The sequence below is a fragment of the Scyliorhinus torazame genome, chromosome 2 (assembly GCF_047496885.1).
Source record: "Scyliorhinus torazame isolate Kashiwa2021f chromosome 2, sScyTor2.1, whole genome shotgun sequence".
Taxonomy (NCBI): domain Eukaryota; kingdom Metazoa; phylum Chordata; class Chondrichthyes; order Carcharhiniformes; family Scyliorhinidae; genus Scyliorhinus; species Scyliorhinus torazame.
Genome location: NC_092708.1, coordinates 26075640 through 26097087, shown reverse-complemented (window position 1 = coordinate 26097087; position 21448 = coordinate 26075640). Strand labels below are relative to the sequence as shown.

Genomic DNA, 21448 nt, shown 5'->3' with positions numbered 1-21448 from the left:
CATACAGACTTTCTGCGATTTATGAACAAAGACACCCAGATCCCTCTACCCAGATGCATTTTGAATTTGCTTTCCATTTAGATAATAATTTGCCCAACACACTTATCCACATTAAACTCCATCTGCCAAATTTTGGCCCAATCTCCTAGCCTATCTATATCCGTCTATAAAAGCCAAATCTCTTCACTGTCTGCTTTCCCACCTATTTTAGGATCATCCGCAAATTTTGCTGTTACACTCTCTCCCTGCTTGCAGATCATTTATACAGATTGCAAACAGTTGAGGTCTGGGGACTGAACCCTGCGGCACCCCACTAGTTACAGTTTGCCAGCCAGAGAAGGACCCATTTAACCCAACCCTCTACTTTCTGTCAGTCAGCCAATCCTCAATCCAATCTCGTCTCTACCCTCATCCCCTGTGATCTCACCTTCTGGATCAATCTTCTATGCACCACCTTGTCAAATGCGTTCTGGAAGTCTAAATATACCACATCCACAGGTTCCCCATTATCCACCTTGCTGGTTACGTCCTCAAAGAACTCAAGCAAGTTTATCAAGTATGACTTACCCCTCATAAAACCATGCTGACAATGGTGGATAGAGCTTTGTCTTTCCAAATGTTCAGACATCTCCTCCCTAATAATTGATTCCAGCTAAATCATCTCCCCAAGCTAAAGGTCAAGCTAACCGGTCCATAGTTTCCTACTTTTTGCTTCTCTTTCTTTCTTTAAAAAAAATTTTTTAGAGTATCCAATTAATTTTTTCCAATTAAGAGGCAATTTAGCATGGCCAATCCAGCTAGCCTGGTTTTTGGGTTGTGGGGGCGAAACCCACGCAAACACGGGGAGAATGTGCAAACTCCACACGGACAGTGACCCAGAACCGGGATTGAACCTGGGACCTCGGTGCCGTGAGAAAGCAGGGCTAACTCACTGCGCCACCGTGCTGCCCTCTTTCTTTTTGAATAGGGGAGTTACGTTTGCGTGTTTTCACCGGGACCTTTCCAGAATCCAGAGAATTTTAAAATATCATAATCAATGCATTCACTACTTCTGCTTCCACCTCCTTTAATACCCTAGGATGCAGGCCATCATGTCCTGGAGACTTATCTGCCTTTAATCCCATTAGTTTATTCAATACCTTCTCCCGAGTGATGGTTATTGCACTAAGTTCCTCTGCATTAACTTCAGTTCTTGGAAAAATGTTATTATCCTCTATCATGAAGACAGAGGCAAAATATTGGTTCAGTGCCTCTGCCATCTTTGTGTTCACCATTATTATCTCACCAGTATCGTCCTCTAAAGGGCCAACATTTACTTTAGCTACTCTCTTCCTCTTTATATACTTATAGAAGCTCTTAGTATCAGTGTTTATGTTTTTTGCTAGCTTCCTTTGGTAGTTGCTCTTAGCTTTTTTGATTCTATTTTTAGTAGCTTTTTGCTGACCCCTAAAGTTCTCCCAGTCCTCCAGCTTACCACTAGCTTTTGCAGTATGGTGTGCCTTAGTTTTTGCCTTTATGTCCTCCTTGACTTTTTGTTTAACCACGGAATGTTTTTCTCCCTTTTACAATTCCTCTTCCTCTCAGGAATATACTTTAATTGAGAGCTGTTTAATATCTCCCTGAACATCCGCCACTGTCGCTCAAATGTCCTACCCTCAATTATTTGTGCTCAGTCTACTTGGGCCAACTCTTTCCTCAGTCCTGTATAATTACCTCTGCCCAATGTTAAAACTGTAGTATGGCACTTTATCCTCTCTCGCTCAATCTGAATTGGAAATTCTAGCATGCTGTGTTCACTCCTTCCAAGAGGATCCTTAACAGTAAGACTATTTATCACTCTTCTTCATTACATAATAACTTCCAGCAGAGGGCAGTAGAGCGGAGCTGCTGATTGGTTGTTGCGGGGGAAATTTGCATACATCCATTGTGGTCACCCTAACTTGAAGGTGTACCTGTGCAAGGGACCCTAGCTGTTCAAGTGAAGACAAGCATCGAGCAGAGGGCAGTAGAGTGGAGCTGCTGATTGGCAGTTGAGGGGGAAATTTGCATACGTCTGTTGTGGTTACCCTAACTTGAAGGTGTACCTGTGCAAGAGACCCTAGCGGTTCAAGTGAAGACAAGCATCCAGCAGAGGACAGTAGAGTGGAGCTGCTGATTGGCTGTTGCAGAGGAAATTTGTGTCTGTCCGTTGGGGTCACCCTAACTTGAAGGTGTACCTGTGCAAGGGACCCTAGCTGTTCAAGTGAAGACATGATGTGCAGACCTGGTGTTGTAAGACTTCGTACTGTAAATGAAGACAAGCATCCAGCAGAGGGCAGTACAATAGAGCTGCTAATTGGCTGTTGCGTGGGAAATTTGCATACGTCCGTTGTGGTCACCCTAACTTGAAGGTGTACCTGTGCAAGGGACCCTAGCTGTTCAAGTGAAGACAAGCATCGAGCAGAGGGCAATAGAGTGGAGCTGCTGATTGGCAGTTGAGGGGGAAATTTGCATACGTCCGTTGTGGTTACCCTAACTTGAAAGTGTACCTGTGCAAGAGACCCTAGCTGTTCAAGTGAAGACAAGCATCCAGCAGAGGGTGGTAGAGCGGAGCTGCTGATTGGCTGTTGCGGGGGAAATTTGCATTCGTCCGTTGTGGTCACCCTAACTTGAAGGTGGACCTGTGCAAGAGACTCTAGCTGTTCAAGTGAAGACAAGCATCCCGCAGAGGGCAGTAGAGCGGAGCTGCTGATTGTCTGTTGCGGGGGCAATTTGAATACATCCGTTGTGGTCATCCTAAATTGAAGGTGTACCTGTGCAAGGGATCCTAGCTGTTCAAGTGAGGACAAGCATCGAGCAGAGGGCAGTAGAATGGAGCTGCTGATTCGCTGATGCGGGGGAAATTTGCTTACGTCCGTTGTGGTCACCCTAACTTGAAGGTGTACCTGTGCAAGGGACCCTAGCTGTTCAAGTGAAGACAAGCATCGAGCGGAGGGCAGTAGAGTGGAGCTGCTGATTGGCTGTTGTGGGGGAAATTTGCATACGTCCGTTGTGGTCACCCTAACTTGAACGTGTATCTGTGCAAGAGACCCTAGCTGTTCAAGTGAAGACAAGCATCCAGCAGAGGGCAGTAGAGCGGAGCTGCTGATTGGCTGTTGCGGGGGCAACTTGAATACATTCGTTGTGGTCATCCTAACTTGAAGGTGTACCTGTGCAAGGGACCCAAGCTGTTCAAGTGAAGACAAGCATCCAGGAGAGGGGAGTAGAGTGGAACCGCTGATTGGCTGTTGCGGGGGAAATTTGCATTCGTCTGTTGTGGTCACCCTAACTTGAAGGTGTACCTGTGCAAGAGACTCTAGCTGTTCAAGTGAAGACAGGCATCCAGCAGAGCGGAGCTGCTAATTGTCTGTTGCGGGGGCAATTTCAATACATCCGTTGTGGTCGTCCGAACTTGAAGGTGTACCTGTGCAAGGGATCCTAGCTGTTCATGTGAAGACAAGCATCGAGCAGAGTGCAGTAGAGTGGAGCTTCTGATTGGCTGATGCGGGGGAAATTTACTTACGTCCGTTGTGGTCACCCTAACTTGAAGGTGTACCTGTGCAAGAGACTCTAGCTGTTCAAGTGAAGACAAGCATCCAGCAGAGCGGAGCTGCTGATTGTCTGTTGCAGGGGCAATTTGAATACATCTGTTGTGGTCATCCTAACTTGAAGGTGTACCTGTGCAAGGGACCCAAGCTGTTCAAGTGAAGACAAGCATCCAGCAAAGTCAATAGAGCGGAGTTGCTGATTGGAAGTGATGGGGGAAATTTGCATACGTCCGTTGTGGTCACCCTAACTTGAAAGTGTACCTGTGCAAGAGACCCTAGCTGTTCAAGTGAAGACAAGCATCCAGCAGAGCGGAGCTGCTGATTGGCTGATGCGGGGGAAATTTGCTTACGTCCGTTGTGGTCACCCTAACTTGAAGGTGTACCTGTGCAAGGGATCCTAGCTGTTCAAGTGAAGGCAAGCATCGAGCAGAGGGCAGTAGAGTGGAGCTGCTGATTGGCTGATGCGGGGGACATTTGCTTACGTCCGTTGTGGTCACCCTAACTTGAAGGTGTACCTGTGCAAGAGACTCTAGCTGTTCAAACGAAGTGGAGATGCCGGCGTTGGACTGGGGTGAGCACAGTACGAAGTCTTACAACACCAGGTTAAAGTCCAACAGGTTTGTTTCGATGTCACTAGCTTTCGGAGCGCTGATCCTTCCTCAGGTGAATGAAGAGGTCTGTTCCAGAAACACATATATAGACAAATTCAAAGATGCCAAACAATGCTAGGAATGCGAGCATTAGCAGGTGATTAAATCTTTACAGATCCAGAGATGGGGTAACCCCAGGTTAAAGAGGTGTGAATTGTATCAAGCCAGGAGACTCTAGCTGTTCAAGTGAAGACAAGCAACCAGCAGAGGGCAGTAGAGCGGAGCTGCTGATTGTCTGTTGCGGGGGCAATTTGAATACATCCGTTGTGGTCATCCTAACTTGAAGGTGTACCTGTGCAAGGGATCCTAGCTGTTCAAGTGAAGACAAGCATCGAGCAGAGGGCAGTAGAGTGGAGCTGCTGATTGGCTGTTGCGGGGGAAATTTGCATACGTCCGTTGTGGTCATCCTAACTTGAAGATGTACCTGTGCAAGAGACCCTAGCTGCTGATTGGCTGTTGTGGGGATTATTTGCATACGTCTGTTGTGGCCACCCTAACTTGAAGGTGTACCTGTGCAAGAGACCCTAGCAGTTCAAGTGAAGACGAGCATCCAGCAGAGGGCAGTAGAGCGGAGTGCTGATTGGCTGTTGCGGGGAAAATTTGCATACATCCGTTGTGATCACCCTAACTTGAAGGTGTACCTGTGCAAGAGACCCTAGCTGTTCAAGTAAAGACTAGCATCCAGCAGTGCTCTCCTGCCCTTTGCGCTCTACTGCCCTTTACTGGATGCTGGCCTTCACTTGAACAGCTAGGGTCTCTTGCACAAGAACTAAAGCTCCTCAATAGAAAACCATGATGTGCAATTAGGTTTATCAAATAAATTCAGGATCAGCGCAGGTAGGAAAAACAATTGAAGTTTAATCCATAAATTAGATTTTAAAAAAATTTTTGAAACAAAATAGGTGGATGTGAGAGACCATCTGGCCCGCTGTCGGCTAGCCATTGAGAGAAAATATTTCCCCATTTAAGGCACCGAATTGTTCCTTGAACTATTCAAGTTTTTTTGCATCCACTATCCTATCTAGAAGTTTGTTTCAGATGTTCGTCACTCTGATTGAAATATTCTATATCAGCCCAAGTTATACCTTTTACTTGTTTGAATTCTCGGCCTGCATTTGAAGTTGTGTCTGTACTTGCCTTTTCTGGGCTGTGTGCCAAATTATGCATCTCTAGCAAGTCCCCTCTGAGTGGTATTTTAGAGCTGAAAGATCCCACGTCTTCAGTCTTTGTTTAAAGCTTCATGCCATTCCTCAACACCAGAGACCAGCATTCGTCCATCAGCCATCATCAAGTAAACAGATTAACCGGCCATCTATCTAGTGGCTGTTTGTGGGACCTTCAGGCAGGGTTGCACTGTCAGAGATGCCGACTTGTGGATGAGACAGGAACTGAGTTCCTAAATGCCAGTTCGGGTGGATCTATAACAATACTTCCTGCCACCAGTGGAAGAAGAGCAAGGATTCTCCTGGTTAACATGCATCGCTCAACCAACACCACTAAACAGATGAACATCACTGATTTTGGGATCTTGCTACATACAAATTGGCCACCGTTTTTTCTACAACAGTGACTGTGCTTCAAATAAAAACACAATACAAATCAAGCTCTATCTTCCCTTCTGTGGCTCTTCACAAACACACCCAAAGAAAGCAGTCATGTGATATTATGTATACCTACCATAGGGGACTCGTGCCTTTCAGCTACATACATCTTGAAACAGTGCACTGCCCACCTGCCACTTGACTGACGCCTGGGGTGCTCCCTGCCAGCGTTTTTACAGCATTGTCTCTTATATCACAACACAAGATCAAAATCCATGTCCTGGGTGTAGATCATTTCTGGATCCTGGAACTCATCTCCCAGTTTCTTCCACCAGGGCCCCCGAGTAAACTGCAACATGGTGTTGTGGGACTGCCTGGCTCTGGTTGCGACAGGAACAGACCTGCTGCTAAACATCACCGTATCCTGCTCAGTGGCCTCTTTCAAACTTGGAGCATCTGGACGTGGTAAGACAAAAAAAAAAGCCAGATTTTTTAAAAAAGGAAAGAAAGAATGCAGGTGATTAGAGAAGACAATAATTCGAATTGGTTGACACTGGAACATTCGCAGAACGTCAGAAGCGAGGATGCTGGGGATGCACTGCAGATGTATCCATGTCAGATGGAAAGACAGGTTAACAGTTTAGATTGAAGCATCTCTCAGACCTCAAACCTTGCTTGTCATTTTGATGTGCAGAGCTCCATAAGATCAAAGTCAAACCCGCGGTCCAAAAATAAAATCACAAATTGGCCACACCCACATTTTAGTTTTATATTTTGAATGTGACCCAGAGGTAAGTTCAGTTCTACCGTTTCCTTTCTTCTCCTGTTTGACTCTCCACTTGCAACATTTCCTTTTTGTTTCTGATTTTCCAGCTTGCAGTTCCTTTATTTCAGTTTCAGCACTCCTTAAAACTTACCCAGGATCTTAGTAAGGTGTTACAACCACCTCTACAGGCAGTTTAATAAAAGGAAACTCACATGGGCATTTCAAGTCGTTAATCGCTGACAATAAGGCACTGCCATATGGTAGTGAGAATAATCAGAAGCACAGTGATGAAGAAGTTGTGGAAGTAGGTCAGGAATAGGGTTGGTACCGCAGAAGTAGTGAAACACAGGAAATCTCTTTCACATTTTCTGTGACATTAATCTAATCTGAAGGTTTGCTTATGCACTTTAAACAAAGGGTTTCAAGTAGCAGCAGCTCCAGCTGGGAGGATGATTGAACCCCAGTCACAGGGCCAGAGGCTCAAGTCTTTGGGCATCACTCTAATTCAAATTTACTCGCTTGGCTGAGTGCCTTTTGACAGGTCTCAATCAGCTGTCTTCATTGAATCATACAGCACTTACCCATTAAGCTCAGAGTCTTTAGAGAAACGTGCATTGGAAATACATTTTCGTTCTTCCGTCAAATTTTCTTTTGCTGAAAAAAGGAGACATGCTGTCAAAGCTTTTCAGCCTGTACGCATCAGGACAGCTGCAAGAATGCCAAATTTCAAAGAGAACAACAATTTAAACTCAATGAGAAAAGGATGCTGATTGGTTGTCAGGTTAACAAAAGCATGAGGGAACAATACTTCTTGGGGAATTCTCCACGGCAACAACTCACCAATCAGAATCAACTGGCTAACAATCAGCACCCTTTTCTCATGCACAATAAATTGTTGGTCCCTGTGAAATTGGCATTCTCATGTTTGTCCTGATGGGTGTGAGATGAAAAGCTTCAACACGGTGTCGCTTTTGCCAGCAATGTTCAAGTTCCCTACTACCAAGCGATTGAGTGAATGTTCTTTTGTTCTCTGGTTTGAGAGGACATGCAGGAGAACTGACCCTCGGCCTCTCCAGAGTCCAATATTGAGGTTGTGCTCAGGTGGTGAATGCCCAATGTGTACACTGTAAAAGGATGCTCGCTGTTTAAAGGCTTAACAAGTAGCCCATCAGCCGACTTACTCATCAGCAGCTCAATGTCCGTGTTGATCTGGGCATGCAGTGCCTCCTGCTGCTGCTCCGACTTCCGCTGCAAGTTTCTCCTCATGAGATACTGGCCCAGCATTTCCTGCGCCTGAGAATGTCGCTTGTTTGTTCGCTCCTCGGACACTTGAGCAACCTGAGGGGAAGCAGGGGTTAATATGATGTGCCAATTTTGCCTGTCATATTTTAGTTATGAGTACACAAAGTAGAGGGTCCGAGTGCTCTGGTCCTCGAGTCGCACCAGCTGGCGTTTAGTGATGGGGCTCCTCAGATTATAGGGGATCTGATGACAGGAGTGATTGATAGTGTTGAACCCCAAAGAAGATGTACCATAGATCCAATCATTACTGAGCATAAAGCCAGTGTTTAAAGAAATGCAGGGCTAGTTTCATAAAAGTTAACTTGGAAATGGAATCATTATAATCAACAATAAAATTGTACAAGAAGATGAATGTATTGTTTACCAAGAAATGGCAGGTACTGCACGACAGTCTGCATGAGTGTAGAATGAATCTTTCAGATCTCTCTGATCCGTAACTTTGTATTTGCAACACTCAGGCTCGGAAATGTAAGTTATCAGTGACCTAAACTATACAGCAAGGTGTCCTTGATATTATGCATACTCGGGCCATTTGTGATTAACTCAATTCTAACAGGGTTCCTGCACTGTAGTAAAATAAAATTCCAAGACCTCTGTGCAACCAAATTTAAATATTTCATGACCATTTTTTCTTTCAAATACATCAGAAACTCTGGTATTTGTAGCATTACACAAGCATTGGAGCCTTGCATTGTGTGTCAGTTATCCAATAAAGTTGATTTCTCATCCCGTTTTGTAGAATTTCTGTGTGCCATGAAAAGTGCTAATGAGACCATCATTTACCTGTACTGGATTCTAGACATACAAAGTGAAGCAAACAATTGAAGAGGAAGAAGTGGTGATCGGAAAAACATTGGAAAAGGTTGGAATTCTGCTGAAAGTCAGAAACGTCTCACCCTGTCTCAGTAAAATTCCATGACTTTTCTTTTTTGTTGTTGAAAGAATACCCAATGATTTGTTTTCCAATTAAGGGGCAATTTAGCATGGCCAACTCACCTACCCTGCACATCTTTGGGTTGTGGGGATGAGACCCACGCAGACACGGGGAGAATGTGCCATGACTTTTCAAAGATTTACTGCCATTATTTTTTGGAGATTCCCAGGTTTGAAAAAGTCATTTCCGAATTCCATGACTTTTTCACGTTTTCATTGACCTGGGAAAACCCTGTTCTAAGTGGACTGAAGGATATACAAGTATTTTTTTTTTCTGCAAGGGAATTTACATTTTATGAAGCAGGTGATCAACAGATGGTGTGGGAAGGAGTCCTTTATAGCAGTGTTTTCCAAACCTTTCTTCCCAGGACCCACTTTTGCCAACTGGCCAACCTTTGGGACCCACCCTGACTGACCTTCGGGACCCACACCACGTTTGCTTATCTTTAACGTGACAGGTGAGCTTGCTTGGTCCTCACGATCTCACTCCAATCAGATGCATAGGAGGAGAGGGCAATGCGTATCTTAGTAGAGTTCAGCCGGTTCCTTTGTGCTGTCTTCACCTTTTGTGAGAACGAAATATCCAACCTCGCACATATAGGTTGTCGTGAAGGGCAATAGCAACAAAATGCTTGCTTTACTCAGCACTGGATACTCCTGGGAGATGCTACTCCAGAATGCTGATAACCTCATGGACTTGTGGGGTGTTTTTAATCTGCTGTCACAGATAAGGTGTAGCAGCTCAGTCTCATTTGGAGTCAGCTGTAAGTGAATAACTGACTCCGGCGTCTCAAACCAAAAGGGATTTTTCGCCCACCTCTTCTCGTTCAAAAATCTGAACATTCTCCTCCAGAAAGCAGTGACAAAAACAGCTGATTAGCTCACCCAGAAGCGACATAATAAGGCTTGCCAGTCTATTGACAGTTCCCTTCGATGTGTGGTAGCAATGTGGGGAACATGTAGTTTTGGTTTTGCACTTGCCAAACTTTCAATAACTCCTGGAAAGCTTCTATTTCTTCATAATGCCGACAGCAATCATATCCCTTTCTTTGAAATTTGAGGTTCAGTTTGTTTAGAATGGAAAAGATGTCTACAAGGTAAGGTAGAGTTAACATCCAAACAAATCAGTCAAGAGGGGACAATTTCTCAAGGATCAAAGTGTGGATTTCATACCTCAGTTCATAAATAAGCACTTGACAGCCAATGTACCTCCGTGTGGAACAATGAACGTGTGTGCTCAGCACCCATGTCGGAACGCAGAGCTTTGAAAAGCCTGGCATTGAGTGCGCTGCGTTTAATGAAATTCACAACTTTCACAATTACTTCAAAATCGGATGGAATTCCTTTTGATGCCAATGCCTCCCGGTGAGTAAATCAATTACTTCAACCAATGTCCTGACCAGTTGCCTCCTTCATCCCTATTATAACGCCGTTGTTCCAAGTCATGCTGGCTGCCACTCGCTTGTGATTCCTCTGCAATGAACCCAGTTGAGTCCGCACTTTCCAACCACGTAACTATTTCACACTTCAAAGATCTGTGCACCAGTCGTGCTGGTTGGTAATATCAAGCAGCACATCAAATCCTCAATAAATTCATTGTGTCAAACATACCTAACTTAAACTAGCAAGGTTTCACAATCTGAAATGTCTGTACTTTCACCCAGTTGTGTTGAGAACTCCTGTGCTAACTTTAAACGAGGATGTGGAGATGCTGGCGTTGGACTGGGGTGAGCACAGTACGAAGTCTTACAACACCAGGTTAAAGTCCAACAGTTTAAACGAGGAATAAGCTGCAATTCTAATTCTCAGCAATATAAATTTGGCAAGCCATTGTGTTACCACGAAGCATTTCAGTTTTTCAGCTGATGTCTCATCTCGGACCGTGAGAGCCATGTCTAATGCTGCAAGGAGAATTAATCTCTCTGCAATAGTTTGGGGAACTTTCTCTTGAGCTACGCAGAAAGCTACCATGTAAGAGGCTAATTGTGCTTTGTCATTCAATGTTACATTTCTGCTAAGGGCTTCAGCTAATAATTTCAGTTCTCGCTGCATCCTTTGAAAAAAAAAAACAAGAGGTTTGTTCGTGAGCTCAAGGGTTTTAAACTCTCATTTGCCAGTACTTCCCACTATAAGCACACGTGGGCTTTTCATCCTGATTTGCAATGGCACAATAAACAAAACCATACCTCAAGAAATCATCTTTATACTGCTTTGTTCCCAATTTAAGTTTCTTCTTTGGAGGCTGTTCAACAGAGGCCCTGGAGTACTGTACAGAATTAACAGTAGCACTGCTCTATCTCGTCAAAGACTCTCCTGACCAGCTCGCTCCAGCAGATTCCTAGCCAGGAGGTACATTGCCTATTTGTGTCTCTGTCCATCTCTTTCTTGTAACAAAACGATCCAGGTCCACGGTTCTCTTGTCTTGCTCGAAAGTGAAAGAAGCTGGCCTCCAAGTGAATTCGCACCAAAAGCACAAACATACGGGGCACTTGGCGCCAAGTGAACGTTCAGGGCTCATTGCTGCCGCTTATGGTCGGCGACTGCGTTGCTGTTTATGCAGTGGTTCACATTCTCAATGCCGTTAGTGGCAGATGCGCAGTGAGAAGCAATTTGATCAATCGGGACACAGCGGCTCTTCTGACACCCACCCGCCTGCGATCCACCCGCAGGTTGCAACTCGCACTCCGAAAAAACCCTGCTTTATAGGATAATCAGATTTGGATTCTGGATAGGATCGGTTCAATGGGTTGAAAGGCTGTTTCACAATCGACATGTCTTCATGTTTGAAAGCATGAAATTCAGATTCAGAAGTGATTTTTGGTAGACCAGGCCACAACCCTGGTGCGGAGGAATACTCACTGGATGAAGTTTGACATATGCATCTATTTTAGCACGCAGTTCTATTCTGCGTGTGTCTGTGAGGTCCTTTGGTCCCTGCCAGGGGGCGATGCATGATCTCAAGTTTCGACGCTTATTCAAGAACTTCAAGACCTGCAACCAGAAAAACACTTCATGAAACTGGTCTGAAATTCTAGTTCTCCATAATAAGATTAATGCCCCTTTCTGCCTCGATAACATTTCAAGAAAAACATTAATATCCCTGACATAAGATGTGGTTCTATCGTACAGAATTCCGAATTCAACTACAACATTCCTTTACCGTCACAAAATAGGATTGTTGAGTTGAGCATCATTTATAAAAATCCCTCCTGTCTGGTTTTAGGTTACCAAATCTAAATTACCGAGCAGCCTTTTCTCAATTCAAATAGATTGGACATTTCATCAATCCATTCGGCTAAATAGTCATTTCATCATTTTAAAGTAAATCATTTTTCTAGATGTGCATTAATCATTGTTTTAAAATTTTCAGATTAAGGTGCCATTTCTTGGTCTCTCCAAATTTCTCCAGTGCAGATCCCCAAAATGCAGTTCCAACATTACAATTTTGTATTTCTTCTCCTCTACATTTCAACACATCAGGAAAGCACTTACAGCTCTCTGGACAATCACGGCTGCCCTGAATTCCTTAAGGGCCTGCTTCTGCTCATTGAAGGCCTTTCTCTGCCTGCGTCCGAGCCAGACTTTCTGGATCAGCTGTGCTGACCGTGATCTCTCCTCTTGTAGGTATTTTTCCATCTCACCTGCGGAGGATGGACAAGTATTACTCTGTGCACCGGGGGATTAGACCTTAAGATAGAATTGGGTCATTTGGCCCATCGGGTCTGATCCACCATTCGATCATGACAGATATGTTCCTCATCCCCATTCTGCTACCTTTTCCCCATAACCCCTGATTAATGAAGAATACCAGATTTGTGCTTGAGGTGCTGTTACCCACAGGGCTACAGACCAAGAGCTGGCAGGTGAAATTAGACAGAATAGTTCTTTATTAGAATATAAGAACTAGGAGCAGGAGTTGGCAATTTAGCCTCTCGAACCTGCTCCACTGTTCAATACGATCGTAGCTGATCTCATCCTGGCCTCGTCTCCACCGTCCTGCCCATTCTCCGTAACCCTTCAACCCATTACCAAATAATAATCTGTCTCACTCCTCTGTAAATTTATTCACTGTCCCAGAATCCACCCCACTCGGAGGTGGCGATTAAGCAGAACTGGTTCAGCAAAAGGACACTAGTGCAAGGTATTCTAACTAACTTTATGATGCAGCTTCCAAAATTACATACCAGAGAAAAGCAATGGTCAGATCGAAATGCTACTGAGCAAATACTGAGCCAGGGGCTGGTTTAGCTCAGGGGCTGGTTTAGCTCACTGGGCTAAATCGCTGGCTTTTAAAGCAGACCAAGGCAGGCCAGCAGCACGGTTCGATTCCCGTACCAGCCTCCCCGAACAGGTGCCGGAATGTGGCGACTAGGGGCTTTTCACAGTAACTTCATTGAAGCCTACTCGTGACAATAAGCGATTTTCATTTCATTTCATTTTCAATAAATTGTCACGGGCACATATGACATCGGCCTTCAAAATGATGTGAAATAATTTTGATGTCACTGCAGATTTGGATAAAACTGTCCATTAATTAAATACACTTAATATGTTAAATGAATACTATACCATGCATAGACAGCATTGATGCTGGTGAGTGTACTTTACTAAGTATCCAGGTTCACAAATGATCCTGGCAGCTAGTGTTTGCCACTTGCATTGGTCCCCGGTGCATTATGGTGTCATCACTGGGGTCTGACAGTAAGCCAGTTTGATTTCTTTCCCCCCCGACAGTAGCTGGACATGGTACAAGCTCTTGATGATTAATATGTGCCATGAGTGGGAACCAGAGTTGATTTGCCTGCCAGTTGCCAGCAATGGGCCAGGAACAGTTAGCAGAATGTTGAAGAATTCGCCAGTTTACATCAGTCTGTTCTGAGACTTGTATAAATGTTGCTGTAACATTAGATAGGCCTCTCTGCTGGGAAGTAACCCAGCTTCACCCATGCTCAAATGTTTAGTACAGTAAGAAGTCTTACAACACCAGGTTACAGTCCAACAGGTTTGTTTCAAACACTAGCTTTCGGAGCACTGCTCCTTCCTCAGGTGAATGAAGAGGTATGTTCCAGAAACATATATATATATATATATATATATATATAGACAAAGTCAAAGATGCAAGACAATGCTTTGAATGCGGGCATTTGCAGGTAATTAAGCCTTTACAGATCCAGAGATAGGGGTAACCCCAGGTTAAAGAGGTGTGAATTGTCTCAAGCCAGGACAATTGGTAAGATTTTGCAAGCCCAGGCCAGATGGTGGGGGATGAATGTAATGCAACATGAATCCAAGGTCCCGGTTGACGCTGTACTCATGTGTGCGGAACTTGGTTATAAGTTTCTGCTTGGCGATTTTGCATTGTCACGTGTCCTGAAGGCCGCCTTGGATAACGCTTACCCGGAGATCAGAGGCTGAATGCCCTTCACTGCTGAAGTGTTCCCCGACTGGAAGGGAACATTCCTGCCCAGCGATTGTCTATTGTTTAGTGGTAATGAAGATCCTTGAATAGAGCAAGATCCCAATGCAGAGGGCAGCACGGTGGCACAATGGTTAGCATTTCTGCCTCACGGCGCCGAGGTCCCAGGTTCGATCCCAGCTCTGGGTCACTGTCCGTGTGGAGTTTGCACATTCTCCCCGTATTTGCGTGAGATGTGCAGGGTAGGTGGATTGGCCACGCTAAATTGCCCCTTAATTGTGAAAAAAATTAGTTGGGTACTCTAAATTTATTTTTAAAAAAGATCCCAATGCAGTTATCTGAAATACCCTACACAGTTTCATAACCCAGGGACCTTGTACTGCCTGCCTTTTTAACCTGTCACGCAAATGTAGGACCCTTTGACCCAAGAATTCTGCCTGATGTACTTTTGGAATCTTCCCAAAATTGCTGGACCAGGTGAGAAAAGTTGTGTGAAACTTGCTAATCTCAGGAATCTCCTGAGATTCAGCAACCATAACGGGATCTCCGCCTGAGGCAAACGAGGCTAGCAAACTTGCTAGTTTCACAGGCGCCTTTTCTTAACTGATTTAATAGAACTCTGTTCAATTTCAAAGTGCTGACGAGGATCTCACAGCTAATTTGAGGGGGGGGGGGCAAACATGCTGGCAAAATAAGGCGCCCCCCCCCTCCCAAAGTAACATATAAAGCCACTTCCAACTCCCCTCCCCTTCCCCTCACAGGGACAGGGACCACCACCACCACAGCATCAGGGCATCTCACCCACCCCTCAAGCTTTGGGGCATTCCCCCCCACCACATTGCGAACATTGGGGCAAGCCCCCCACCCATCACATATAAGGAGAACCCCCCCCTCTATTGGAGGAGGGTTACTTCCCCCTCCCCCCCACACCCCCATCAGGGGCCACTTGGCATTGCCTCCATTCCTCTTGGCATTGCCCCGTGGCAATTCCAGGGAGTGCAGCTAGGATGCACTGCCGGGGTGTCAGGGGACGACCTAGCCTTATTCCTCAACACAGGGGCTTTCAGGTACCTCCCCCGCCCTGGCGTGATCAGCACAACTGATTTTCAAATTAGTAGAAATCAGGTTCACGCCCTCGTTGGCGGGGGGGGCATGGGGGTGGAGTAATGGTGAAGAGATATCAAACAGAGATCTCGCCGGTGCAAATCCCGTTTTGGCCCTCTCCTGAGATTCAGCAACCATAACGGGATCTCCGCCTGAGGCAAACGAGGCTGTTAGATCTCGCCCTGTGTGCAACTTGTTGCTCTCCCAACAGAAGGAAGCTCTAAAGAGTCATACTCTTCAGTAAGCGTCCCAAAGGACAACAACTTGCCATTACATAATGCTGCTCATGCAGAACAATAGCTTAGTGAATGTTACGACAATAACAAATTGCATTTATTTATACAGAGCCTCCAAGGTAGCGAAATATTCGAGAAATATTCACAGGAGATATCAGACCTGATAGCAGGCCAGAAAAGATGATATTAGGATGACCAAAAGCTTTGTCAAAGGAATAAGATTTTAGGAACATCTTAAAAGAAGTCTGGACAACTGAAGGTATGGCCACCAATGGTGGGGAGATGGACAGGACAGCAGAGCTGTGACATGGCTGTGGGGCTGGAGGAGGTCTCAGAGATAGGGAGAGCTGAGACCCTGGAGGGATTGGATAACAAAGACAAAAATGCCAGTGTTGAGGGGCTGTCGGACTGGAAGACAATGCTGGCCAGTGAGTACAACAGCACAAGGAGCATGGCAAGTAGCTGACTGACAAGATGAAGTGGAAGAAACTGTTTTTTTTTTTTAAAAAGAGGATTTTGAAGGAGGAAGTTACAAACGTAAGCAGTTTTGGTCCCCAGTAGAAAGAGGGCAAATACACCAAATGTTTGAAAAGTCATTTACTTGCAGGAATGATTTCCATTAAGCTCAGTTGCCGCTGTCGAAACTCTCGCAGAGCTTGATGTCGCCGTAGCTCTAGCTGGTGTTTAAGCTCCTCCTCCTCTCTTAGCTTCTCCAGCTGCAGCATTTCCCGTTCACGTTTTGCCCTATGTAGCATTTTGTGCGATTACAATAAATTCTCATCAAACACAGTCATACAGTTTCCATACATGTCACAGAATGCAGACTCAATAGGCACAGGAACGGGAGGAGGGTATTCAGTCCCTCAGGCGTTTTCCCAGACATTAGCTGGTACTATCTTAATTACCATTTTCCTATGCCTCACAACACGCTTACCTCACAAAACGTTACTGGCCCAGCATCAACAGCGGAAAGGGAATAGAGTACCAGATTTTGACGAGCCTGTGTGTGAAAACTGCTTTCCAATTTTCCTACTCACCGCTGAAAATTCACTTTTAAAAACTACTTTTGCATGAATATGAGTTTTGTTTTATTTCATATATAAAATATAGAATTTCCTATATTACAACAGTGATTCTTCAGAAGTATGTAATTGGGTTTAGGAGGTCATGAAGAAAAGCAAGTCTTTTTTAGTATTTCCTGTTACTATCCCACCGGCAGAATTCAAATTCAGCAAAGGAATTAAGTTTTTAAAAAATATATTTTTATTAAGATTTTTGCGGATTTTACAGAAAGAGATCACCATATATTTACATCGGAATAACCCCCTTCTCCCCCCCCCCACCCGTGTTGGAAACTCCGCCCTCTCCCTCCACTGTTTGGGTGTTCCCCTGGCGACTTGGTTTGTCCTGCCTGTTTACAGAGTTTTGCTCGTGTCAGCCCTGCCAGACCCCTTGGTTGTGCAGCTGGCTCTATTTGTTTGGCGATTAGAATGGCCTTTTCCGCCCTGGGGTGGGGGGTATGGGTTGGGTTGGTGCCCCTCCCCGTACTGGGTTGGTTCGGCCTGAGGCAGCCTCTATTCTGACCTGGGACCCTTTGCCCCTGCCGTAAGGTCTTATCTCTGTGACCTGGGGCGTCATTCTCAGCCGGCGGGAGTCTCCGTTCTGCCGGCACCGGGGGGTTTCCCGACGGCGTGGGGCTGCCCCACAATGGGAAACCCCATTGACCGGCCGGTGTTACGGAGACTCCCGCCGGCCGGTCGACGCAGAAATGTGGCGGGGCGGGTAGGAGAATTTCGCCCCTGGTTCTTGGACCCCCCGCCCCCCCATCTATCCTGGCTGTTTCTGTCCACCCCTCCCCCCCCACCTTCTTTCCTCCCTCTTCCTATTCTTTGGTGCCCTAGTGGCCCCCGTGCAGACCACCTCCCCTCCCCTCGCTCGCTCCATTGGCTGCGGCTTCAAACAGGTCTTAGAACAAGTTGGTGAATGGCTTCCATGTCTTGTGGAAGCCCTCTTCCGACCCTCGGATGTGGAATTTGATTTTCTCCAGGTGGAGGAATTCAGACAGGTCTGCCAGAAAATCTGTAGCTTTGGGTGGCGCTGCTGATCGCCAGTAGGATTCTTCGGCGGGCGATTAGGGAAGCAAAGGCAAGGGTGTTGGCCCCCTCCCCATAAATAGTTCTGGCTGGTCTGATACCCCGAAGACTCCACTTTCGGGCATGGCTCCACCCTCACCCCACAACCTTGGACATTGCTTCAAAGAAGGCTGTCCAGAACCCGACCAGTCCGAGGCATGCCCGGAACATGTTGGCCGGGTCTCTCTGGCGCCATTCACACTTGTCCTCCACCTCCGAGAAGAACCTTCTTCATTCGGCTTCTGGTTAGGTGTGCTCTGTGCACCACTTTCAGTTGTACAATTTCCCGTGTCTGTCCAGAGGGCAGCGTGCCCCTTCTAGAGTCGTCCGTAGTACAGGTCCCCAGAGGTCCCTCCCACCCAAATTGCCCGTGTCCAATAGTTCCTCTAACATTGACTGTCTCAGCGTCCATGGGTACACAAAACACACACACACACACAAATGGCATGATCATTTTGTCGACTTATTTGAAGAAGGCCTTGGGGATGTAGATAGATATGGATCTGAACAGGAAGAGGAACCTGGGCAGCTCGTTCATCTGGATCGTCTGCATCCTCTCCGCTCGGGAGAGTTGGAGTGTGTCCCACCTCTGCAGGTCCTTTTTAACTTCCTCCACCAGATTGGTCAGGTTTCATTTGTTGATCCGTGCCCAGTTGTGGGCAATTTGGATCCCCAGATGGCGGAATTTTCATTGGGTTCGCTTGAATGCAGGGGCGGCACAGTGGTTAGCACTGCTGCCTCACTGCGCCGGGGACCCGGGTTCAATTCCGGCCTCAGGTGACTGTCTGTGTGGAGTCTGCACGTTCTTCCCGTGTCTGTGTGGATTTAAACCGGGTGCTCCGGTTTCCTCCCATTGTCCAAAGATGTGCAGGTTAGGTGGATTGGCCATGCTAAATTGCCCCTTAGTGTCCAAACGGTTAGGTGGGGTTACCGGCATAGAGTCAGAGCATGGGCCTAGGTAGGGTATTTTTTCCAAGGGTTTGTGCGAATTCGATGGGCTGAATGGCCTCCTTTTGCATTGTAGGGATTCGATGAATCTAATTTTTTTTTAATTCATTCACGGGACGTCTTTACGGCAATGGACAATGGTTTCATGGTCATCATTAGACTTTTAATTCCAGATATTTTATTGAATTCAAACTTCACCATCAGCAGTGGCGGTATTTGAACCTGGGCCACCAGAACATTACTCTATTCTCTGCTTTACTAGTCCAGTGACAATACCATTACACCATCGCAGTCTCTCCCCCGCCCCCTTTCGGGTTCACCGGGAAGACATAGCAAAGGAATGAAGTTTGATGCTCAGTGTTTATTCGTTGCATTGACTCCGGACTCTCTGTTTCCTGTCCATCGCTCTGCATCTCATCTTCGATTTCTCTCTGACCCAGGTCTCCCCTCTCTCCTTCCCTCTCGTCTCTCTGTTTCTCGAGTAGTCCCACTTTTAGGCCATCTTTGTCCCCAAAGTCTCTTCTAACTCATATATTTCACTCTCTTTGCTTTTCGCTGCCTTCAACCAGTAGCTGAAATGCTCTATGAGCGAACGGGATTCACAAGTGTGTCCAAAATCTCAGTGACCGCCTTATTCTGCTTCTTTCCATAGGAATGACAAGACAGGGAAAGACCCTCTGGGTCCATCCAGCCTCTCCCACATAATTGTGAGAGTTGCTTTGCCTCACACACACAGACATTTATATATAAGAACTAGGAGCAAGAGTAGGCCATTTGGCACCTCGAGCTTGCTCCGCCATTCAAAGAGGTAAGAACAAAGAACAAAGAACAGGACAGCACAGGAACAGGCCCTTCGGCCGTCCAAGCCCGTGCCGACCATGCTGCCCGACTAAACTACAATCTTCTACACTTCCGGGGTCCGTATCCCTCTATTCCCATCCTACTCCTGTATTTGTCAAGATGCCCCTTAAATGTCACTATCGTCCCTGCTTCCATCACCTCCTCCGGCACCGTGTTCCAGGCACCCACTACCCTCTGTGTAAAAAACTTGCCTCGTACATCTACTCTAAACCTTGCCCCTCGCACCTTAAACCTATGCCCCCTAGTAATTGACCCCTCTACCCTGGGGAAAGCCTCTGACTATCCACTCGGTCTATGCCCCTCATAATTTTGTAGACCTCTATCAGGTCGCCCCTCAACCTCCGTCGTTCCAGTGAGAACAAACAGAGTTTATTCAATCGCTCCTCATAGCTAATGCCCTCCATACCAGGCAACAAGATCATGGCTGATCTTTTTATGGACTCAACTGTACTTACCCACCCGCTCACTGTAACCTTTTATTCCTTTACTGTTCAAAAATCTATCTACCTTTGCCTGAAAAACATTTAACGAGGGAGCCTCAACTGTTTCACTGGGCAGGGAATTCCACAGATTCACAACCCTTTGGGTGAAGAACTTCCTCCTCAACTCAGTCCTGAATCTGCTCCCCCTTATGTTGAGGCTATGCCTCCTAGTTAGAGTTTCACCCGCCAGTGGAACCTTCCTATCTATTCCCTTCATAATTTCATATGTTTCTAGAAGATCCCCCCCACATTCTTCTAAATTCCAATGAGTATAGTACCAGTCTACTTAGTCTCTCCTCATAAGCTAATCCTCTCAACTCTGGAATGAACCTTGTGAATCTCCTCTGCACACCCTCCAGGGCCAGTACATCCTTTTTGATTTGATTTATTATTGTCACGTGTATTAGTATACAGTGAAAAGTATTGTTTCTTGCATGCTGTACAGACAATGCATACCGTACATAGGGAAGGAGAGATTGCAGAATATAATGTTACAGTATTAGCACGGTGTAGAGAAAAGATCAACTTAATACGAGGTAGGTCCATTCAAAAGTCTGATGGCAGTAGGGAAGAAGCTGTTCTTGAGTCGGTTGGTACGTGACCTCAAACATTGGTATCTTTTTCCTGACGGAAGAAGGTGGAAGAGAGTATGTCCGGGATGCGTGGGGTCCTTAATTATGATGGCTGCCTTTCTGAGGCAGCGGCAATTATAGATAGAGTCAATGGATGGGAGGCTGGTTTGCGTGATGGACTGGGCTACATTCACAATCTTTTGTAGTTTCCTGCGGTCTTGGGCAGAGCAGGCTCCATACCAAGCTGTGATACAACCAGAAAGAATGCTTTCTATGGTGCATCTGTAGAAGTTGGTGAGGGTCGTAGCTGACATGCCAAATTTCCTTAGTCTTCTGAGAAAGTAGAGTCGTTGGTGGGCTTTCTTAACTATAGTATCGGCATGGGGGGGGGGGGGGGGGGGGGGGGGGGGACCAGGACAGGCTGTTGGTGACCTGTACACCTAAAAACTTGAAGCTCTCGACCCTTTCTACTTCGTTCCCATTGATGTAGACAGGGGCATGTTCTCCACTACGCTTCCTGAAGTCGATGACAATCTCCTTCGTTTTGATGACATTGAGGGAGAGATTATTGTCGTCGCACCAGTTCACCAGATTCTCTATCTCATTCCTGTACTCTGTCTAGTCATTGTTTGAAATCCGACCCACTACGGTGGTGTCATCAGCAAATTTGAAAATCAAGTTGGAGGAGAATTTGGCCACACAGTCATAGGTGTATAAGGAACATAGTAGGGGCCTGAGGACACAGCCTTGTGGGGCACCGGTGTTGAGGATGATCGTGGAGGAGGTGTTGTTGCCTATCTTTACTGACTGTGGCCTGTGGGTTAGAAAGTTCAGGATCCAGTCGCAGAGGGAGGAGCCGAGGCCAAGGAGTATGGAGATTAGTTTCGTAGGAATGATGGTGTTGAAGGCTGAGCTGTAGTCGATAAATAGGAGTCTGAC

The 21448-nt window shown here is 46.0% G+C and overlaps 1 protein-coding gene across 1 annotated transcript in view; it reads right to left on the bottom strand.

Moving 5' to 3' along the window:
• Nucleotides 1-5054: 5054 nt before the first annotated feature.
• The window catches only part of LOC140386891 (IQ calmodulin-binding motif-containing protein 1-like), a 64180-nt gene continuing 47786 nt past the window's right edge, over nucleotides 5055-21448 (bottom strand). The window contains exons 10-14 of the mRNA XM_072469731.1: nucleotides 16116-16258; nucleotides 12251-12399; nucleotides 11618-11749; nucleotides 7705-7861; nucleotides 5055-6213 (exon numbers count right to left, since the gene is read on the bottom strand). Of these exons, the coding sequence (XP_072325832.1) occupies nucleotides 6011-6213; nucleotides 7705-7861; nucleotides 11618-11749; nucleotides 12251-12399; nucleotides 16116-16258 (784 nt within the window). The 3' untranslated portion in view covers nucleotides 5055-6010. The remainder of the gene's footprint in view (nucleotides 6214-7704; nucleotides 7862-11617; nucleotides 11750-12250; nucleotides 12400-16115; nucleotides 16259-21448) is intronic.